At 39.8% G+C, this 19,610-nt stretch overlaps 1 protein-coding gene across 2 annotated transcripts; it reads left to right on the top strand.

Annotated features, from left to right (window-relative positions):
- Positions 1 to 6,552: 6,552 nt before the first annotated feature.
- Positions 6,553 to 19,530, top strand: fam171b (family with sequence similarity 171 member B). Of its 2 annotated transcripts, XM_067582726.1 has the most exons (8): positions 6,553 to 9,197; positions 10,804 to 11,037; positions 13,039 to 13,131; positions 13,410 to 13,568; positions 13,889 to 14,059; positions 14,259 to 14,375; positions 14,472 to 14,595; positions 15,040 to 19,530. In XM_067582726.1, exons 1-8 carry the CDS (start codon positions 8,966 to 8,968, stop codon positions 16,361 to 16,363), a joined length of 2,454 nt encoding a protein of 817 aa, XP_067438827.1. In that variant the 5' UTR covers positions 6,553 to 8,965; the 3' UTR covers positions 16,364 to 19,530. The 2 variants fall into 2 exon arrangements, with proteins under 2 accessions (XP_067438827.1, XP_067438826.1); XM_067582725.1 differs by having other exon boundaries at positions 14,259 to 14,595.
- Positions 19,531 to 19,610: the final 80 nt, after the last annotated feature.

Raw genomic sequence — 19,610 nt, 5'->3', positions numbered from 1 at the left:
CGATGTTCCACAGGTCTGTACGCAGGGGGTTATGCAGCAAAAAGTCCTGCACAGCTGAAGTTTTACTGATGCATGAAAGTGCGAACAACTTTTTAAAAATGTTGGAAGTCTCTTGCCATCGCATGTTTATTGCTTATTATGTTCTGTCATTATTAATACACAAAACCACCGCCTTCCTATCGGGATAAAATGCAAAATTCTCAAATGACACTCTGCGTCTACATACTGTTGTAGACTGATGTGATACTTATACATGTAGTCTTGTACTTTATATGCACTCTTATACTTAGATATATTTACTCTGTATTTGGTTGGATACAATATCAATACTTTGTAAACCAACATTACAGACAGAACAACCAAGAAGATCTTTATCCCTCAGCGGGGATTGAACCAACAACCACACATTGCGGTGCTTATCTCCTGTCACCCATCCCATTGAGCTATCCTTCAGCTTAGCCACATAGGTGTTTATCTCTTACACAATTTTGTCCATGTACCCCTCATGATACACTTATAACTTAAAAAAAATCTTATTTTTACCTGGAGAGAGTACAGCTTGTGTGTGGTCACACCTTTCTTTTGCCTTGTGAAGGTCGATCTGGCTGACTTGGGGATTGAACCGGCAACCTTATGAACCCCAGCCCTTTTCTGTTACCACTCAGCCAGTCAAGGTACCCACACACCCCTGGGAAATGCTAAATCAATTCATTCCATATGCATTGTGCCAAAGAAAGTATAATTAAGACACTCTGTTCTTGTAAACCACAAGTTGTAATCCATTTTCATACTCATATTTTCATGACCCTGGCAGAGTTAACAATATGATCCTTGGAACAGGGTCATATTGACACTGCAAGATTGTCATTGTGATGCTAAATCACTTAAAATTTGATGGAACATGTTTATATCTCAAACACATCTTGTTCCTGCAGCCTTTATGTTACACTTAATGTTTCATAAAAAAAACTGTTGTTATTGTAATTTGGGACAGTATCTCTTATGCACAGTGACAGGGTGATTGGAACATGGTGATTTTGACACTGTGATGCTAAATCAATTCAAATGTTTTAATAGAGAGCACAAACAGTTGCACCTGTAGAGTCCGTAAACGAGCAGGAGACAGTGGTGTGAACTCATTGAAATAAACCACCTCTCAGCCTGGCTTCCCGGTGTTACAGACAAACTGGTCATGGTGGTTCAGCCAGTGGTCTGCACCAAAGCAGTTTGATGTGGTGTGGGGTGTTACCCACCCTTGTGGTGACTTTCTGACTTGTTGAAGTTGTGGGTTCAACCCTGAGCCTATTAGCAGCACAAAACTTTAGTTCACTGTGTTTGACAGCAATGCTGAAGTTTAAAAGTTGTGGGTTCAATCCTAACTTGATCAGTCACTTTTTAAGTTAGCAGCCAGAGCTGCTTGGAGATTTTTTTAAGCCAATATCTTGAGGTATGACTGTTCTGGTCCAGTAGCTCAGTCTGTTTGGCAGCTGTTTAGAGGTTTTGAAGTTGATCAGTCCTCAATCAGTCAGACACAAGATACACCACTGAAAATTGACAACATTTAATGATATCTACTTGTTTCCATTTGTTAATTTTTTAAAACCAGTATCTTGATTAAAGACAGAAATGCTCTGACAAAACATTCTTTCAGCAGCATGGTCTAGTAGCTCAGCCTGATTGGCAGAAAATTGAATGTTTTGAAATTGTGGGTTCAATTCTGAGTCTGTCTCAAGTCAGCCACACCACTGAAGGTGGAACAGCTCTGATAAGAAGTCTTATACCATATCTGGTTGTGAAGCTCACTGTGTTAGACAGTTTCTAAGAAGTTGAATGGTTGTGGGTTCAATCCCAGCACTCACAGTGAAATTTTTCTTTTACGTCAGACACACTCTAGAAGATTGAAAATCTCCAAGCAGCGCTAGCTTGAACCTTAAAACCTTTGACTATCATATTTGAACACAATGAGCCACAAGGGTCAAACATTTACCAAGGGTTTTACATCTTAAATACAGCTGCTAACTTTTAAAAAACAACTGATAAAGTTGGGATTGAACCCACAAGTTTGAAACTTCAGTGCTGCTGTCAAACACAGTGAGCTAAGGCTTCATGCTACTGATGAGCGCTGGGTTGAAACCACAACTTCAACAAAGTCAGAGAGTCACCACAAGGGTGGGTAACACCCCACTCCACGTCAAACTGCTTCAGTGTAGACCACTGGTTGAACCACCAGGACCAGTTTGTCCGTAACACTGGGCAGCCTGGCTGTGAGGTGGCCACACTGCTGTCTCCTGCTCGTTTATGGAAGCTAGCTATATGTGCAGCTTTTTGTCCTCTCTAACAAAACATTTTAATTGATATAGCAACACAGTGTCAAAATTACCCTGTTCAAATGATGATATCGTTAATTCTGCCAGGGTCACGAAAAAAACATCAATACATATTTTCCTTGGTCGGTCAGTGACTGGCCAAGTGGTTACAGAAACGGGCTGATGACCACAATGTATAAACCATTCAGAAAAATGAAGAAACCACGTTGGATTCCAGGCCAGCAAATTAACAAAATCACTGGTGCATAAAGAGAGCAATAACCATGAACCATTTAAAAGCAAGTATATGGAAATGGATTTCAACTAGTGCTTCAGAAGAACCGTTTCTTAATCATACTTTCTTTGGCATGATGCATTTGGAACAAATTGATTTAGCATTTTCCAGAGGTGGTAGATGGGTACTGTGACTGGCTGAGTGGTTATATAAAAGGGCTGGTGTTCACAAGGTTGCTGGTTCAATCCCCAACTCACCAAAATAAACTAACCCTAACAAAGCAAGTGATAAGCTGTGAACACACACATGCCATGTAGCCCTGAGTTACAAATAACTTATTTTCATGAAATGTTAAGTCTAACATGAGGGGTGCAAGAACAAGATGTGGATGAGATAAATACTGATGTTGTCAATCAGAAGGATAGCTCAATAGGATGAGTGTCAGGTGATAAGCACCTGAGCGTGTTGGTAGTTGGTTCAATCCCCGCTGAGGGATAGAGATCTTCTTGGTTGCTCTGTCTGTAATTTTGGTTTACAAAGTATTGATATTGTATCCAACCAAATACAGAGTAAATATATCTAAGTATAAGAGTGCATATAAAGTACAAGACTACATGTATAAGTATCACATCAGTCTACAACAGTATGTAGACGCAGAGTGTCATTTGAGAATTTTGCATTTTATCCCGATAGGAAGGCGGTGGTTTTGTGTATTAATAATGACAGAACATAATAAGCAATAAACATGCGATGGCAAGAGACTTCCAACATTTTTAAAAAGTTGTTCGCACTTTCATGCATCAGTAAAACTTCAGCTGGACAGGACTTCCTGTTTCATAACCCACTGCGTACAGACCTGCGGAACATCGGGGGAGGACAAGGCCCCCCCCCTTACCCACCCATGTGGGACACAGTTTTTTTTGCTCCAGTTACTGGTGAAGGAGAGGGATCGAACCAGCCACCTCACGTCCGCAGACGTATCTGAGATCTGTGTTGACGAAGCCGTCACTCCACCAGGTCCCCTTCGCACTCAGAGCTCTTCTCTGAGTGCTTTTAAACCTCTCCTCTGAGTGATGATGTTCAAAAGTCACTGACTGACTCGGGATTCGAACCCAATACTTTAAAACGTCAACCTAAGCTGCCTAACACAGTGAGCTACAGGTTCAGATAATAGCCGCCAGTCTTATCAGGTTTTCAATCTTCAGTTGTGTGTCTGCCTTTAAAAACTTACCTTCAAAGAAATTGCCTAAAACCTTGAGCTAAACAACCTGATGGTTGAGGGGCTTTCATCAGAGCTGTTCAACCTTCAGCAGTGTGGCTGACTTGAAAAAGCTAAATGACAGACTGAGGATTGAACCCACAAATTCAAAACCTTCAACCAGCTGCCAACAGGTTAAGCTAATGGACCATACTGCTAAAGAAATGTTTTGTCAGAACATTTCTGTCTTTATTCAAGATATTAGTTTTCAAAAGTTACCAATTGGCCATGACTTGAATCAACAACCATAAAACTTTAAACATAGTGAGCCATAAGCACCTTTTACCAAAGGTTGTTTAATCCTCAATTGAGGAGTAAAGTTTTAAAATTCAAGTCAGGATTGAACCCACAACCTTGAGGCTTCAGAGTCACTGTGCAACACAGTGAGCTACAGATTCACACTGCCACAGAGTTTCCATTTGGTGTTTTCAGTCCTCAGTGGTCTGGCTGGACTGAACACATAGCTTCAACAAAGTCAAAAAGTTACCAAACAGTTCACGCTACCGGATCACGTCCCTAAAAAGGCATTCTGACAGAGTCGGGATCAAACCCACAACCTTAAATCTTCAATGTAGGTGTCCAACACAGTGAGCCACAAGATGAGATGGAACTAATCAGTCTTCATCCAAGGTTTTTAATCTCCAGCAGTGTGTCTGATTTTAAAAAAGTCTCTGACTGTCTCAGGATTGAACCCACAACCCTAAAAGTTCAATACAGTACAGAAACAAAGTGAGGCTCAAAGTGTTGATGAGTTCCGGTGCAGGAGGATCTGGGTTTAATCCCCAGTTGATTTTGAGTATTATGAAGCCTGACACCCAGAGGAAACACTGAGAAGCTTTTAGGAACAATGCGTACATAATATCTGGTCACTCAAAGTGTTAAGGACCTCCAATGTTGATTTTGGGGACATGGAGTTGAGTCTCAGATATTGCAGTGATTTTTGAAGTCCTACTCCCAGATGGAATAGTGAAAAGCTATTAGAAATGCAGTCATGATATCTCAGTCCTGATGGCTCAAGGTATTACATAACTGTGTAGGTGTTTGGAGGACGTGGGTTCAATTGCTAGGGGATTTTGAGTACTTTGAAGTCCAACACCTAGAAGAAAAACTGAAAAGCTTGTTCCTGAGAGATATAAGTAGGGGGGTTATGAAACAGGAAATCCGAACTGGCTGATTTTTTTTTTTTTTTCTTTAACGAAGCATGAAGTAGCAACAAAGCATTTTTAAAATGTTGGATGAGTTATGCATATCGCTCTAACAGAGACTGCCTTAGCAAATAAAATGCAGCTGGCAAAATATTTTAGAGTAATAGATTACACCATACTGTAGTTGTCATAAGTACTCCAATACTTCAAATACTTAACTCACTATTGTTGTGACTACCTGTTGTCTGTTCTTTAGGAACTGACCTGTGTCACTTTAATCTGCTGCATGTTGTCAACTGGTGTTTTATACTATGTATGTATGTTTTATAGTATACTTATAAGTAGCCTAATAATAAGTAGTAGCTTTCTTTAGGAGCTGATTGACTAATTGTTAGTTTACACTTGGATTGTTTGTCTGATGGTTATGTGGTTACTGCTGGGTGTACAACAAATTGCTCCTCAGGGATAATAAAGATATCCTTGATCCACTTTCTTCTATTATTTATGACCTGCATGTTGTTCATCCATTTTACACATTAGATGAAACAGAGTAGCCTATAAAGGCCGATGCATGTGTTCTGTTAGTGTTTTTAAAAGACTTTTGTTTAGGGTCGAGAACATGGTTTTGGAGGTTGAACCAACACTTATCTGTCAAATATTTTACATCCCCTTGGTATGAATGTAGGTCAGTCCTCTAGACTTGCAATCTGCTTTCATGGTCTTAAAAACAAAATTAAGCTTTAACCCACAACCTCAGGGTGATCTTCTGTCTGATACAGAAGATCGTACTTATGGATGATATAGGTCGTCCATAAGAACTTACACAATACATACTGTAATGTCTGTATCATTAAAGACAAAATTAGTGAGGCGACAGAATTTACAAGTTAATAAAATAACTACATACACAAAAATTTTATTTCAAGGTGTTAATTGAGATCCAGTCTCAGTTACCCAAATGTTTGATGCATGTGGTCACATCCTTGTTGCTACCTTCAGCTGAAAGGACAGACTGTGAAGCAGGAAGTGGGAGAATCCAATTTGATTTACAGAAGGGGAAACCCAGACTGTATTAAGTGCTTCCACCGCCCAGAGGACAGAGTGAAAAGGTATTAGGAACAGTGAGCCCATTGATCCCTGGTGGTTCAAAGTGTTAGGTACCTCTACAGCTGATTTGGGGACATAGGTTCAATTCTGACATATTAAAGTGAATTTTGAAGTCCTACACCAACATGGAAGAGTGAAAAGCTTTTAGAGATGGAGTCCAAGTACCTTGGTGGTTATGGCTCAAGGCGTGTTGCTGTTCAAGATGTTCAACAGGTCTGTATACACGGGCGTTATGAAGCAAAAACCTACACTGAGCTGAAATTTTATGAAGGTGTGACAAATGTTTTAGAAAGGTTGTAAGTCTCTTGTCATCACATGTTCTCTCTTTATTATATTCATTAATATATTAAATAAATGCAGAATTCTCAAATGACACTGTATCTTTTCGACTTGGATGTATCATTGTTGGTTAGATCCTTGCCAACAGCAAGGATCTAACCAACAATCAGAATGTCGACAGGCGTCAAAAACACCTGCTACTTATCCTGCTAAACTATCTGTCCATATTCAGATGTCATGTACCTGTACTCTTGATGTTACACTTAACATTTAAAAACTTATCTGAAAGCTGTTTCTCTCCTTGTACTTGGGGGAGTTTCAGTGAGTTTGACCCTGAAAGATGGTCAGTGTGATGCTAAATCATTGAATATAGGCTGAATGAATGTTTAAGAGCACAAATAGTTGCATCTATAGCGTCCTTAAACAAGTAGGAGACAGTGGTTTGATCTCACTGAAACATCACATGAAAACATATCAGTGTTAATCTGTGGCTCACTGTGTTGACTTGAACATTGAATTTTGGAAGTTAGCTTCTCAGTTGAAGATTGAACAATTTTTGGTAAAAGTGGCTCATGGTTCAGTGTTAAATTGCGTGTTTTATGGTTGTTGGTTCAAGTCATGGCCATCTGGTAACTTTTGAAAACCAGTATCTTGATTTAAGACAGAAATGTTGTGACAAAATGTTCCTTCAGCAGCATGGTCCAGTAGCTCAGCCTGTTTGGCAACACTGAAATTTCTCAGTTTCTTACACTTACACTATACACAGTGTAATGTCTGTGAAAGAAAAATCATTTTTAAGTGAAAATCTGCATAAAATGTACTTCAGAGACCAAGTATTCTAAATCTAGCTGAACAATGTGTGCCAACATGGCCAACGTTGCAGACAATTTGCATACTGACAGAATTTATGGGTTAATGAAACAACTACACATGCAAACATTTCATTTAATTTTCATTTATTGAAATCTGGACTCAGTTACCTAAATGTTTGCTGCATGTGCTCCCATCCTTGTTGCTACCTTCAGGTAAAAGGGCATATTGTTAAACAGGAAGTGGGAGAATCCAAATAAATTTATAGAAGGGAAACCCAGACTGTACTAAGCGGGGAGGAGTACAGGGGGTGTCTGATGTTGTCTATTGTGAATATTTCATTACTACAGTAGTAATGTTTTAACATTCACGTCATTGCTTTTTTTATTTCTCTTGTATGAAATATTGTAGGTATGGATGAATTGAGTGAAGACTAACTAGCAGATATGAGAGTAAAGTTACTCCAAGAAAACAGTCATGATGGCAGGTTTATTTTTAAACAGGAGCAGCTAGAAAGCAGGGAAACAACAGCTAATAAATACCAGTTTATATTGTATATGTATCTTTTCCATAGGTCATTGTTTTCCAATGTTATGAACTTAATATCCCTCACTAACTACCAGCATGTGCTAGCATAGGTCAGTTTCCACTGTTGTTTGTAAAGTTTCCTTATGTTCATATAATTTCTTTTTTTTTATTGTGTGAAACCCAAGAACATCAATCATGACTATAAATAATGTCAGGGAGAGATTTTCCTGCCATAATACTTGTGGTATGTAAATATTGTCTGTAACTTACACTTTCACACTGAACAATAAATATTCAACTTCAGAGATGATTCCAGTATCAGCTTTCATTAGGGGGCATAATTATTTAATTAAAAAATAAATGTATTACTCAAATAATTCGGTTATAACACTATACTTGAGTATTTAATCAAGCCTATATTTTTCATACTGTATGCTGTGTTGTTGTTATATCTGCCACTATGGTAAATTTTCACATTGCAGAGCAATGAAGATAAAAATAGGCAACCAAGGATCTCAGTTTACCGATAGAGGGCCACGCACACGCAGACCCCAATGATGTAACAGCATCTCCCGTCTTACCAAAGATGATCAAGACAGAAAGACGTCTCACTCTTCTCTCGGTACAGCCCTACAGTCTCGTCCATATTTAGGGCTGCAACTAAATACTGATTATTGTCGATTGCTTTTTGTTCTTTAATTGATGCATGATGTACTCTATAAAATGTCAGAAAACAGTGAAATATACCCATAACATAATCCAAAAACATTTAGTTTACGATGGTATAAAAAAAGGGAAACAGCAAATTCTTACATTTGAGAATATGGATCAATATTTAGTATCTCTGAAGATAGGTCCATTCTTACAATTGTTGAATTTTATCAGCTACTCAGTTAGTTAGGCCTAACTGTCCCAGATTAGATTTTTGTTTGAACCAAATACATTAAAAAAAAAAAATACACACACTATATAAACAGTGTTAAAATATTAGATTCAATGCTGAAATCGTGATGAGCCGAGTATTGTATTTTTTTATTATTATTTTTTTTTTTTTTTTTGACAGAGTGATACATCTTTCACTTGTATACGATCTTTGTTCACACACGCCCAGCCTCAGCACCAGCGCATCCTTTCTCCACGGGGTTTTTCCCCCTTCCGTCCGCACCAAGATAACAAGAAACCATGAAAGGGATGAGGCCTTCGTGATAAATACAAACACTGCTGGACCTCGTTCTTCACCCCCCGGAGCTCGTTTCTCGCGGTCCGTTATGTCTGTGAGCCTGCTCCCCCTCTCGCCATGCCCGCTGCTGAACGCCACCTGCCGCCGCCGCTGCTGCTCTTTCTGCCGTCGTTGCTTTTGATTATTTCCTGCCTGGATCATGGGGCGGTGAGAGCAGCGGAGGAGGAGGGCGGCGGCTTGCCCCCCTCCTCGCCCGGGGACAATGGCCCCACCGCCGCGGTCGGAGACCAGTCAGCCACCGACCCGACCGCCCCGGGGCGATTTCTCGGCCCCTCCGCCTTGTCAGCAGGTAAACATAAACAAAAAAAACCCGGCCCTGCTTTAGTCACTCATTGTTACAGAAAATGGAAATGAGCTTTAACAGATCAACCAGCTGTGACTCATAACTGGAGCAGGTAGCTGTAGTGTTATTTGTTATTGTTATCTTTCTTAATGGTTCAGTACATTGTCATGCATTATTTAGATATATCCAGTATAAACAGACTATATTGTTGTTGAGGAAATGAAGGGCAAAAGGCACATATCTTAAGAAAATATAGGCTACAGTATTTTATGTCTATTTTTAAAATACAAAAAATAAAAAACACTCTTTTCTCTGAAACTTTTTCATTTAGACCTGTTTAATGTAGCAAAACCATATTTTGGATATATATATTTGCCGATATGATGTCTTTACCAGTTTCCAACATTTTGAGCCACTTATAGATTTTTTTTTTAGCAAATTGCATCTCACACAGCACACTTTATTCAGTCACTTTGGGCAGAAAGGAAAGGCTACCACTGATTTAATATTTAAAACTAGATTAAAACACATCACCTGTCTTCATTAAATCAAACCTACAGTATGTTCTCTTCAACTATCCTACATGAAAAGCTATTTGTCTGAATGATTGGCTACTTTTATTGATAAGATATTGGATATAATTCACAGGCACTCTGGCCAACAGACTAATAGGATTATGATGTATAATGTCAAATTTTGAGGGATTAAGGTTTTTTTTTTTATCTTTTTTGGCCTGCACAGGTGATGTATTAATGGAGAGCATGGTAATCCATGCTGCTCTGCTGATACAGTAGGTAAGCCTGTGCTCGCTGATGGCCTCAACACCACAAAGTCTGTCTTTACATTTGATGTGGGCATGTACAGTGGCCCCAAAACCCCCACAAAGCTCATGTGAAGGATCTCCAGCAGTATCATTTAGCACAGACTACTTGAACTTGACAGACAATGACATACTATATGAGTGATTTATTAAGCAACATAACCTAATAACAGTACATGACAGCAAAAAGCTTCTGTTCTATAAGTAATAAGTCTAATGAAAACATCAGTAAGGCATGTGACATCACGGCGCGTGACATGCTAAGAGGAACATGCTGACAGACCACATGTTCTAATCAAAAGCTTAAATTTCAGACACATACAGTATGTGTTGTCCTGAAGTGGGTGAATATTACATTAAACCATTCTCTAGGGCTCTAAACATTTTATAAGATTTTTAAAAAGGCTAAAAAAAAGTTGATATTCTGGAGACATAAGGTGCCATATGTGATACTCAAAATTAGCACCTCATCAACTATGAGTCTCACTGACTCTACATGCAGTTTTCCTCTCGACTGTCACTTGGTTTTGATGTATTTTTCATCCTCCAACCGATTCAGCTGCGCTTGCCTCATCATTTTTTCATGGCGAGAGAAAGGTTACTGAGGGAATATGTCAGTGGAGAGCACTGCTGAGAGGATGTGGTGGAGGCCGCTTTGCATACAGATAGAACACATGTGGAGACATGTGTTACCATCAGCTGAATGCTCGGATTTCTTTCTGATTATTAACTGCTAGTTACTAGATCTAATGCTACTAAGTCTGTGTCCCTGCCATGTTAACCTCTCTCCAGAGCCCCAGTTTGCCCTGAAGGTCCTGGTGAGGGACCTGGTGACTCGACAGCCACTGCGGGGGGCTTTGGTGGGTGTTTATGTGAACCACACACTGAGGAGCTCAGCCCAAACAGGGGAGAGAGGTGAGGTTCTTCTCTCGGTAGCGTACAGTCCAGGAATCAGTCTGACCCTGGTGGGCAACATGGAAGGCTATGTCCCCAGCCCCCTGCCCTGGAGCACCACCAAGAGACCAAGTGAGTACCACAACTTTTTAAACAACGGTTTCAGAGGAAGATAGCTCAAATATTTTTCATTTACTGTGTTCAGAATTTCTAAATGATCTACCTGGCATAAGCCTGACATTCGGATAACAATCCTCAAGCAGTTAAAGTCCCTTTATTAGGTCTTTTAAAAATGTCAACACTGTACAACCAAACATGATTCTTTACCCATTAACAGAACTATTATGGAAGCAAAAGTCAAAAGATAATACAAAACCACTATAATAACACATCACACTTTAACACCTGCCACTATATGATAAGTAAGGTATTTTCTACTAATATATTTATACAGCTAAAAGCTCACAAGAATATATTACTTTGTAAAATAACATCAGTACACAGAGAAGAGTATCCTTAAGATTGTCTCTGTTTGGACAAATGCAATTCTGGACATTTCTCACAATATATGATGTTACTTATTATAATTATAATATGAGTTTAATCATATTCTGTGGCAAACTGTGTCAGGAGGACTGTTGAGGTCCTTATCTGGACACTGACTCCTGAGCAGCTCCAGGGTCACAGCTGACCCTGACCTCCCCTTGAAGTAAAGAGGATTTTCCAATAAATATTGATCGGGCTATAAAGGACAAACACAATTAAGGCATTTAGCTTTTACAATGTACAAGTGGATTTAATGCGAGGACATACACTAATTTAGCTGTGTAAACAAATCAAATTTAGAAAAATAGCCTCAAGGAGGCAACAGAAAAAGTTGAAAATACTAGAATTAAGTGAAAATTAAGCAGGCAATGCTTTGAACTGTACAACTGCTGGCTAATGAAACCATTTTCTAAGCACTTATTTACAGTAATGCCATCCACAATATTCACACACACTCTCACAACTGCATTATTCATGGCCATTATAGATTAATGATCTGTCTGCCACAACATGCAAGTTGTCACTGAGGTTTGTTCATGATGAAGCAACGTACGGTCGAGTGTAACTGAACGCTGTGTTCTATACTAATTTTATCGATTGTTTCTACAGCAGCATGTAGAGCCGAGGTGTGTGTGACTTGAGCTCGGGTGAAACGTATCCCTGCCTCAGCAAACTGTCTTTGTCCTGCACCGAATCAAATGCAGAGGAGGGTGGGGGATTTTTAGCCACACCGATCTCTTCTCAGGATAAAAAGGGGGGCCTGGGTCTTACTCTATTGTCCTTGTTCCCATGTCCTCTTACCGGTCTGAATCAGACAGAGAAGGTTTGTCACAAGGGAGCAGGGAGGTGAGGTTTTAAAGGAAACATGGAGCATGTGTTAGGAAGGATAAAATCAGATGGAGTGTCATCTGTCGAGACCTGCTTTGCTCTGCATTATCAGAGGCACCTCCCTTTTGTGCTGCTTACACACAACCAGCTGAACCCTAAAAAGAGACCTGAAGTAGTAGTGCCATCTGCTGGTGGTAAAACAGGCCTACAAGCTATATTTCTTAGACCACTCATAAACTGGATATGATATCTAGAACTACCTGGAAGAAATTTATATTTTTCTCTTTCCCTCATTATGTCCAACATGCTACTAGGCATTAGAGCTGCAATGATTAGTTGATTAATTATTAATCTGCAGCTTTTTTGATATCGATAAGTAAATTTTCAAGCAAAAGTGACAGAAATTCCCTGATTCCAACTTTTTAGATCTGAGGATTTGCAGCTCACAAGATAGTAAATTAAATATCTATGAAACAGGACACATATGAAGATGTCACCTTGGGTTTCTGGGATATTGTGATCAGCATTTTTCACAATTTTCTGACATTTTATAGACCAACAATTAATCGATAATGAAAAAAATAATCATCAGATGAAGCCCATCTAGGTATATCTAGATATTCCCATAAAAAGTGTATAGAGATGCAGTTACAACATACAGTTTGCCACTTTTGATCTCTGCCAATTTCCTGAATTCACTCTTGCTTTATTAACAACTTGCAAATTTGCCCTTTTTTTTTTCTTTTTGCCACCCTGCAGTTTTCTCTGCTGTGACGCTGCTGCTGCTTCCTCACAGCCAAGGGAACATCTGGCTGTTTGAAGACTCAGTCCTAATCACCAGGAAGTTACCAGGTACGTTAACATACTTTCAGGAGTAATTCACATTCAACTGTGTAATTTCTCAATCATTTCCTCTCAAATTACATCACAATTTTTAGTTGAAAACTGAATTTGTTTCCTGAGATGAAAGTGTGATAGTTTTTCACAGAATGAGCTACTTTAAAATAATGTGTTTCTACACATTATTCTTCTACTTCTACTGACCACTTGAAACTATATTATTAGCTATGTAAACTATATTGTATAACTGTCCAGATTCTGATGCATACAATCCCATCTTATTTTCACAGACAGCTCCTCTCAGCCAAAGGTTAAGTTCCCCAAGAACCTCCTCACAGTCTCTGATAAGAGCAACATTTCCTCAGTGACAGCTTACCTGACTGTACCACAGCACCACCTAGCGAAGGACTGCGTCAACTGCACTCCAGGCGTCATCATCAACAAATCAGGTGAGCTTTAACCAAGGCCACGTTTGAATTTTAATGTTTAAAGCAATTTTTTCTTAGTCTGGACTGTTTAATGCTTTGGTTTGCTTTGTTTGGGCAAATACCTCTTAAACATTTCCTCACCAGTTTTTCACCATTTGTAGCAAAAGTTTACTCCATATTAAGAAGAGTCTTTTTAATTTCTCAGTGTATGTGTGGTAGGTGTTTTAAGATTATTCTTTGGAAAAAGGGTATGATATAATCAAACTACAAAAAGATTACATAAGAAAAAATAAGAATTGCCTTTTAAATACTTGGCATCTACTTACTCCACATGTCTGCAGTGTTCAGAAGCATCGAGCTGAAGGCGGTGGCAGCCGTCAGCGTGCTGCTGTACTCTGGTGGTGAGGAGCTCCAGGTTCGAGGACCCATCCAAATCAGCATGCCCCTGGGACACAACACCAACTTTCGTGCCTCTGATACTGTGCCAGCCTGGGCTTTCAACTTAAAGACTGGTAGGAATTAATGTTACAGATTATATAAAATTGGAAGCTTTATATTTCTCAAAAGTTTAATTATGAACTCATTGGTTCCTATTATCCAAACTGCATATGTAGCAGTTTAGAAATTAATGGAATTACAACATTTCACCATAAAACTAGTTTTTTTTAATGCACAATAACACCAGACAAAGCACTATTTTGCTGTTTAAAGGTGCCTGGGAGAATCAAGGTCTGGGAATAGTGAAAGCAGTTGGTGGTGAGCTAGTCTGGACCTACACCGCTTCCCATCTCGGCTACTGGGTTGCTGCCCCTGTGCCCTCATCAAATGGTAAACACATGCTTCATGTACCTATATTACGTCATTTATACACAGTTTGTAGTATTAATAAATATTGTATGCCTATCTGTACATTTAACCATTTAGATTACCTGGGACATGGAAGCTCTCTGGATTTCATATCGTACCACACCTACCTGTTGATAGGAATACTGGGAGGAACACTGGCTATAGTGATTGGATTTCTTTCTGTGTTGCTGTGTCACTGCGGGTAAGAAATATCCACAGAAAGGTTATCAGTCAGGTTCAATTTAAAGTTTAATTTAAAACACATTTTTTATATTGCCTAAATTACTGATTTTCCATTTAGAAATATTAATTTGGAAATTTAATTTCGAAATGACTTTTCTATGGCTATAGAAATCTGTGAGGGTCTCAAAAAAAGCACTTTCATTTTTGACATTTCTGAACAATTTAAACAAGAAATTAAATGGAGTAAAATATGGAATGTCTAAATTATATCAAATAATTGCACCAGTGCATTCAACCACTCCTCTTTTAAGGATATTGAACACAATAAGTGTCTGCTAGGTAAAATTAATGAAAAATGGCAAGGTGCCCCTTTAACTTGCCCATAATCAGCCTAAAATGTTTGGAGAGCAGCCCTGTGAAGCTTCAGTCCATCCTGAGTAACTTCTTTATCTCCCATATACAGAGGTTCTCATCGAGAGCCCAGGAGGAGGAGAGCACGTTTTTCCAAACTGACGGTGGTGAAAAAAGACCAAACCACTTCCACCCACATGGAAGAAGGTTTGCTGTTCCATTCTGGCGACAACAGCCTCGCCTCCTGCAGTGTCCAGTGTGAACCCTCATCCACGCCGAGGCACAAAGCCAACTATAACATCTACGTGGAGGACCCAGGTAGTCGCCCTGCGGCTTCTCTTTATGAGAATATCACTTTAGATCGGATCAAAGGTCCCCAGCAGCATTCTCACTACATCAACAGTGAAGAGGTGGCTCGGATTCGGGAGAAGTCAGAACAGAACCGGGCCAACATCAACTCTGACAACTTCTTTCAAGATAAGCTGGTTCATATCTACAACCAGCCAGTGGCCATTATTCAGGCCCCGGAGCTTTTCAGTGCTCAGGAGCAGCAACTGTCAGGCTGCAAATCTGCTACTTTCCCCCGCAATGGAGTTGAGTATGACGCTCACACAGAGCCTGCGAGTAAAGACAGCTACACCCAGACACTACCCAAAGTCCCTCACCACCACTCCCAAGGTAGAAGCAGCCCACAGCAGAGCAACCAAGATGAGCCCCAGCCTCTGGAGACTCCTCCCCAAGGCCAAGGCCCTAACGCTGGTGTGTGGGGATGCTACAGTAACCTCCTTGAATCCTCCGTCTCTGTGCCTGGGACTCTCAATGAGGCAGCTGGTATGCAGGCCTTCAGCAGTGTGCATGGCGTGCCCAGCGAGCTGCAGGGGATCTCAGAGCGCACCTTGCTAGAGCTGACTCGGGGCAAGTCCTCGTCATCTCACCCCAGGGCCTGGTTTGTCTCTTTAGATGGGAAGCCTGCTGCCCAGGTTCGTCACTCCATCATTGAACTGCAGAGCCGCCACCGCCCGCCTAGCAGCAACGACACCAGCCTGGACTCAGGGGTGGACATGAACGAGCCTCTGCAGAACATCCGTGAGGCAGAGCGCGACAGGCCTTCCATCAGGGCCTCTTCCCTGCCGCACCACAGCAGAGGGGGGCGGTACGGTGAAGAACAGGACCTGAGCAGTAGCGAGAGTGGCACCACTGCCACCTGTACGCCAGAGGACCCTTCCCTGAGGAACATTTTAGATGGGAGCAGTGGGGCTATTCCCAATATTCCTGAGGAGCGAGACGGGATGGATACATCAAGCGCTCAGGAGGACAGCGAGTCCAGAGGGACGCCACCTCCAAGGCGCCTGAGGAAGGTGAGGGAGAAGGGGAAAACGGAAAAGAGGAGTGCTAAGCACGTCCGTGAGGGGAGACCTCTGACCAAGCGAAGTTAGAGCATGGCTCACTGAAGCATTTTGATTTGCATTGTTTCTTAATTTAAATGTCCCATTAATCATCTAACACACGCTGAGCTTTCCTCATCACATAGTGTCATCAGTGCTGAGTGATCCAAATTCGTTTGTACTTGTGCTCACACAGGCATTGTTGTTCTTGAGTTATGTGATTGTACAACTTTGCCAAAGAATGCATAAGTTTGCGCACCATGTTCACTCATTCTCCCAAATCTGAAGATCACCAGCGGGATTCTTCACAGCAAAATGTCCGTGTGAACACGATATCCCACAGTCCCCAGTATTGGCATTATACAGGGTGCCTTCTTTCTGCCTGTAATAATTAATTATGATTATGTAAGGCACAGTATTTGTCTATATTTAGTAAAAATCTGGTGAGTTTGCAGGAGGGACACAGATACAGGTTTATGTGTAGTGCACTTATCCTCACCATAAATGCCTGCTGTAAATTAAATAAGACACAAAAGCTTTCCCGGTTTGCAATGCTGACATCTCGTTTTGATCGTACTGCCTCATTTTACTTAAAAAGAGACTCTGGGGTTTTACGAAAAAAGACTCTTGTTTTGTCATTTGAATCAGTCAAACAAATTCATGTTTTTAACTCATGCCATGAAATGCTTCTTCATATCAGATTTTTGGAGTAAAAGAATTTAGCTTCAACTTTCCACCCGTAACTGACTCCAATCATGGATCCTGTTGCATTTTGGAGTAAAACACTTATGTACATTGTAAAGCTAAGCTGCCATCTTGAATTTATCACACCTGATATTCAAGGTTTTAAGCCTTCCGTTATTTTAGAATGCATGAAACTGAACGTTTTCTTGTGTGTATGAAAATATTTTACATTTTACTGTAGAGCTAACATTACGTCCTCGTAGCTGTTAGAATATTTGGTGATTGAATGATTCATTTCACTGTCTCATTTCGCAAGGAGACTCTGTGTTGTGCTGCTGGGTAACTATTACAACAATAATACTTCTACACTATGATTATGGGTGTCACAATGTAAGAATCACACCAAAATATCCCAAGAAATACCATTTTTAGCCACATCCCTGGATACCACTAGAGTTGGCTAAGACTAAGCACTAAAACATGGCATGGTTTGTTTTGTGGGATTCATTAGTGTAAATGGAGAGTGTCTGACCAATCAGATCACCTGTCTGAAACAACCCAAGGTAGAACAAACTACTGTTCGCAGCCTGAAAAAAAAAACTGCACAGCTTTCAGTTAACCATTTTTTCATATTAGGTAAAAGTTAACAATTTGCAATGTTAATTTAAGCAGCCCAAATCCCTTTGTCTCACATCATGCAGTACTTAGCCCCCCCAAATTGTGCATTATTATTATATTTTACTTCATTTTTATAACTGGAAACCTTGTCATGTACAGTATTTAACAATTTTCTTGACTTTAGTTTAAGTTTGGTGCCTCTGAGATTTGCTTTTATCACTTGTATACCCAAATTGTAATACTGATATGACAAAAAAATATATTTAAATATAGCTTGACTAGGGGATGACTTTTTGTTTTTAGACATAAGATTGAAGGAGATGAAGATGGTTTTAAACAAAAGAGTGGTCATTGGGGAGGGTAAATGTGGGTCTGTTGGTTTACCACTTTGGTCCAGACTGAAATATTTCAAAATTATTTTGGGGGATTTTCCTCTTGCGCCACCATGAGGTTGAAATTTGTGGTTTTGATTCAAATATTTCAACAGCTATTGAATGCATTGTTATAAATTTGCTAGACACATTCATGCCCCCCCTCCCCCCAGATGAATTGTAACCACTTTAGTGACCCCTTAACCTTTAATATAGCTAACCATTAAGTCAAAATTACAATTTTTAATTTCTGACCAAATACTTACAAAACGAATGACATTCCCACCAGCCTTAGCCGTAGTTTGTGTTTAGTGCTAATTGGCTAATGTTAGCATGCTAACATGCTGTACTAAGAATAAGACGGTGAACATGATAAACATTATACCATCTGGACATCAGCATGTGAGCATTGTCACTGTGAGCATGTTATATGCTGCTGTTAGCATTTAGCTCAAAGCACCGCTGTGCCTAAATACAGCCTCACAGAGCTGCTAGCATGGCTGTAGAGTCTTTGTCTAGTTTGGGAGTAACCAATTTTCAACAAATATGTATATGGAAAAGTATTTTCCTTTCAAAATGTCAAACAACAAGGTCACATGTATGCCTGCCTTTCATATCTGTCCTGTACTAATTGACATAGCAGCTGCTGAATCAAATAACGCACACCACACTTTAATATGTGCCCATTTGTTACATTGGCGCGCAGCATCTTCAGAAACATTTTCAGTGTGTAAATAGGCTACTTCATCAATGGCAACAATACAATCCATTGCCCGTCCATGATAAAGTTTGGCAAAACACACACCACAAATAACAGAAAAGATTCAGCAATATTTACTGTAAAATTTAAATTTAAAATGAAACTTTGCAGCAACAGTTTTGCTATATTTAGTCTTCCGTCATAGTACCACTGTTAAACCTTTTCACCGAGTTCACTTCAAAGCTCTATTTTGTACATTCATGTGTTCTTTTTGTGTGTATATAGTAGTCAAGCAGCGTTCTATGTATTATGTGACCGTGATTTAATTTATTTAGTGCTGTTTTTCTTTCATCTAAAAGGTCTGAGAGGTGCATCAGTGTGTCTCACTGAATGACTGAATGACAAGGTTTTCAAGCAACTGTTGTGAGATGTGTGATCGATATTAAATCTTTTTACGTTTAGCCTAAAGAGTGCGTGTCTTTTCAAGGGAGTGCACAAAAACCTGAGCTTTGTCATTTTAAATGTAGCAACAAGTTGAGCACTTAATCATTCAGTATGCTTACAAATGAATGCTAGTCATCGGCTTTAAAATACAGTATATCCCTGCTAAAACAGCAACATGTGGAGTAGTTTGTGAACTCTTTGTGCTGACAGTTCTTGACAAGCAAAACAAACCTACTGCCACTCCTGTTTTTAAGTGATCTCGCTGAATGTATTTGTACTGATTTTAATGTGTTCTATAGTGTGCTCCTCTTGTGTCTAGCCATTGAACCTTATGGGCTTTTGTTTCCTCCAAAATGGGCACCTCTTGTGTTTACCTCTGTAATTATGGTAGTGTTATTAGTCTTGCCTTTTTTGTGCACTAAATTAATAAACTTACTTGATTCAAATTCTTGCTCTGAAGCTTAATCATTCAAGAATTTTC

The sequence above is a fragment of the Thunnus thynnus genome, chromosome 24 (genome assembly GCF_963924715.1).
Source record: "Thunnus thynnus chromosome 24, fThuThy2.1, whole genome shotgun sequence".
NCBI classification, from domain to species: Eukaryota; Metazoa; Chordata; class Actinopteri; order Scombriformes; family Scombridae; genus Thunnus; species Thunnus thynnus.
This window is presented reverse-complemented; position numbering and strand designations above follow the sequence as displayed.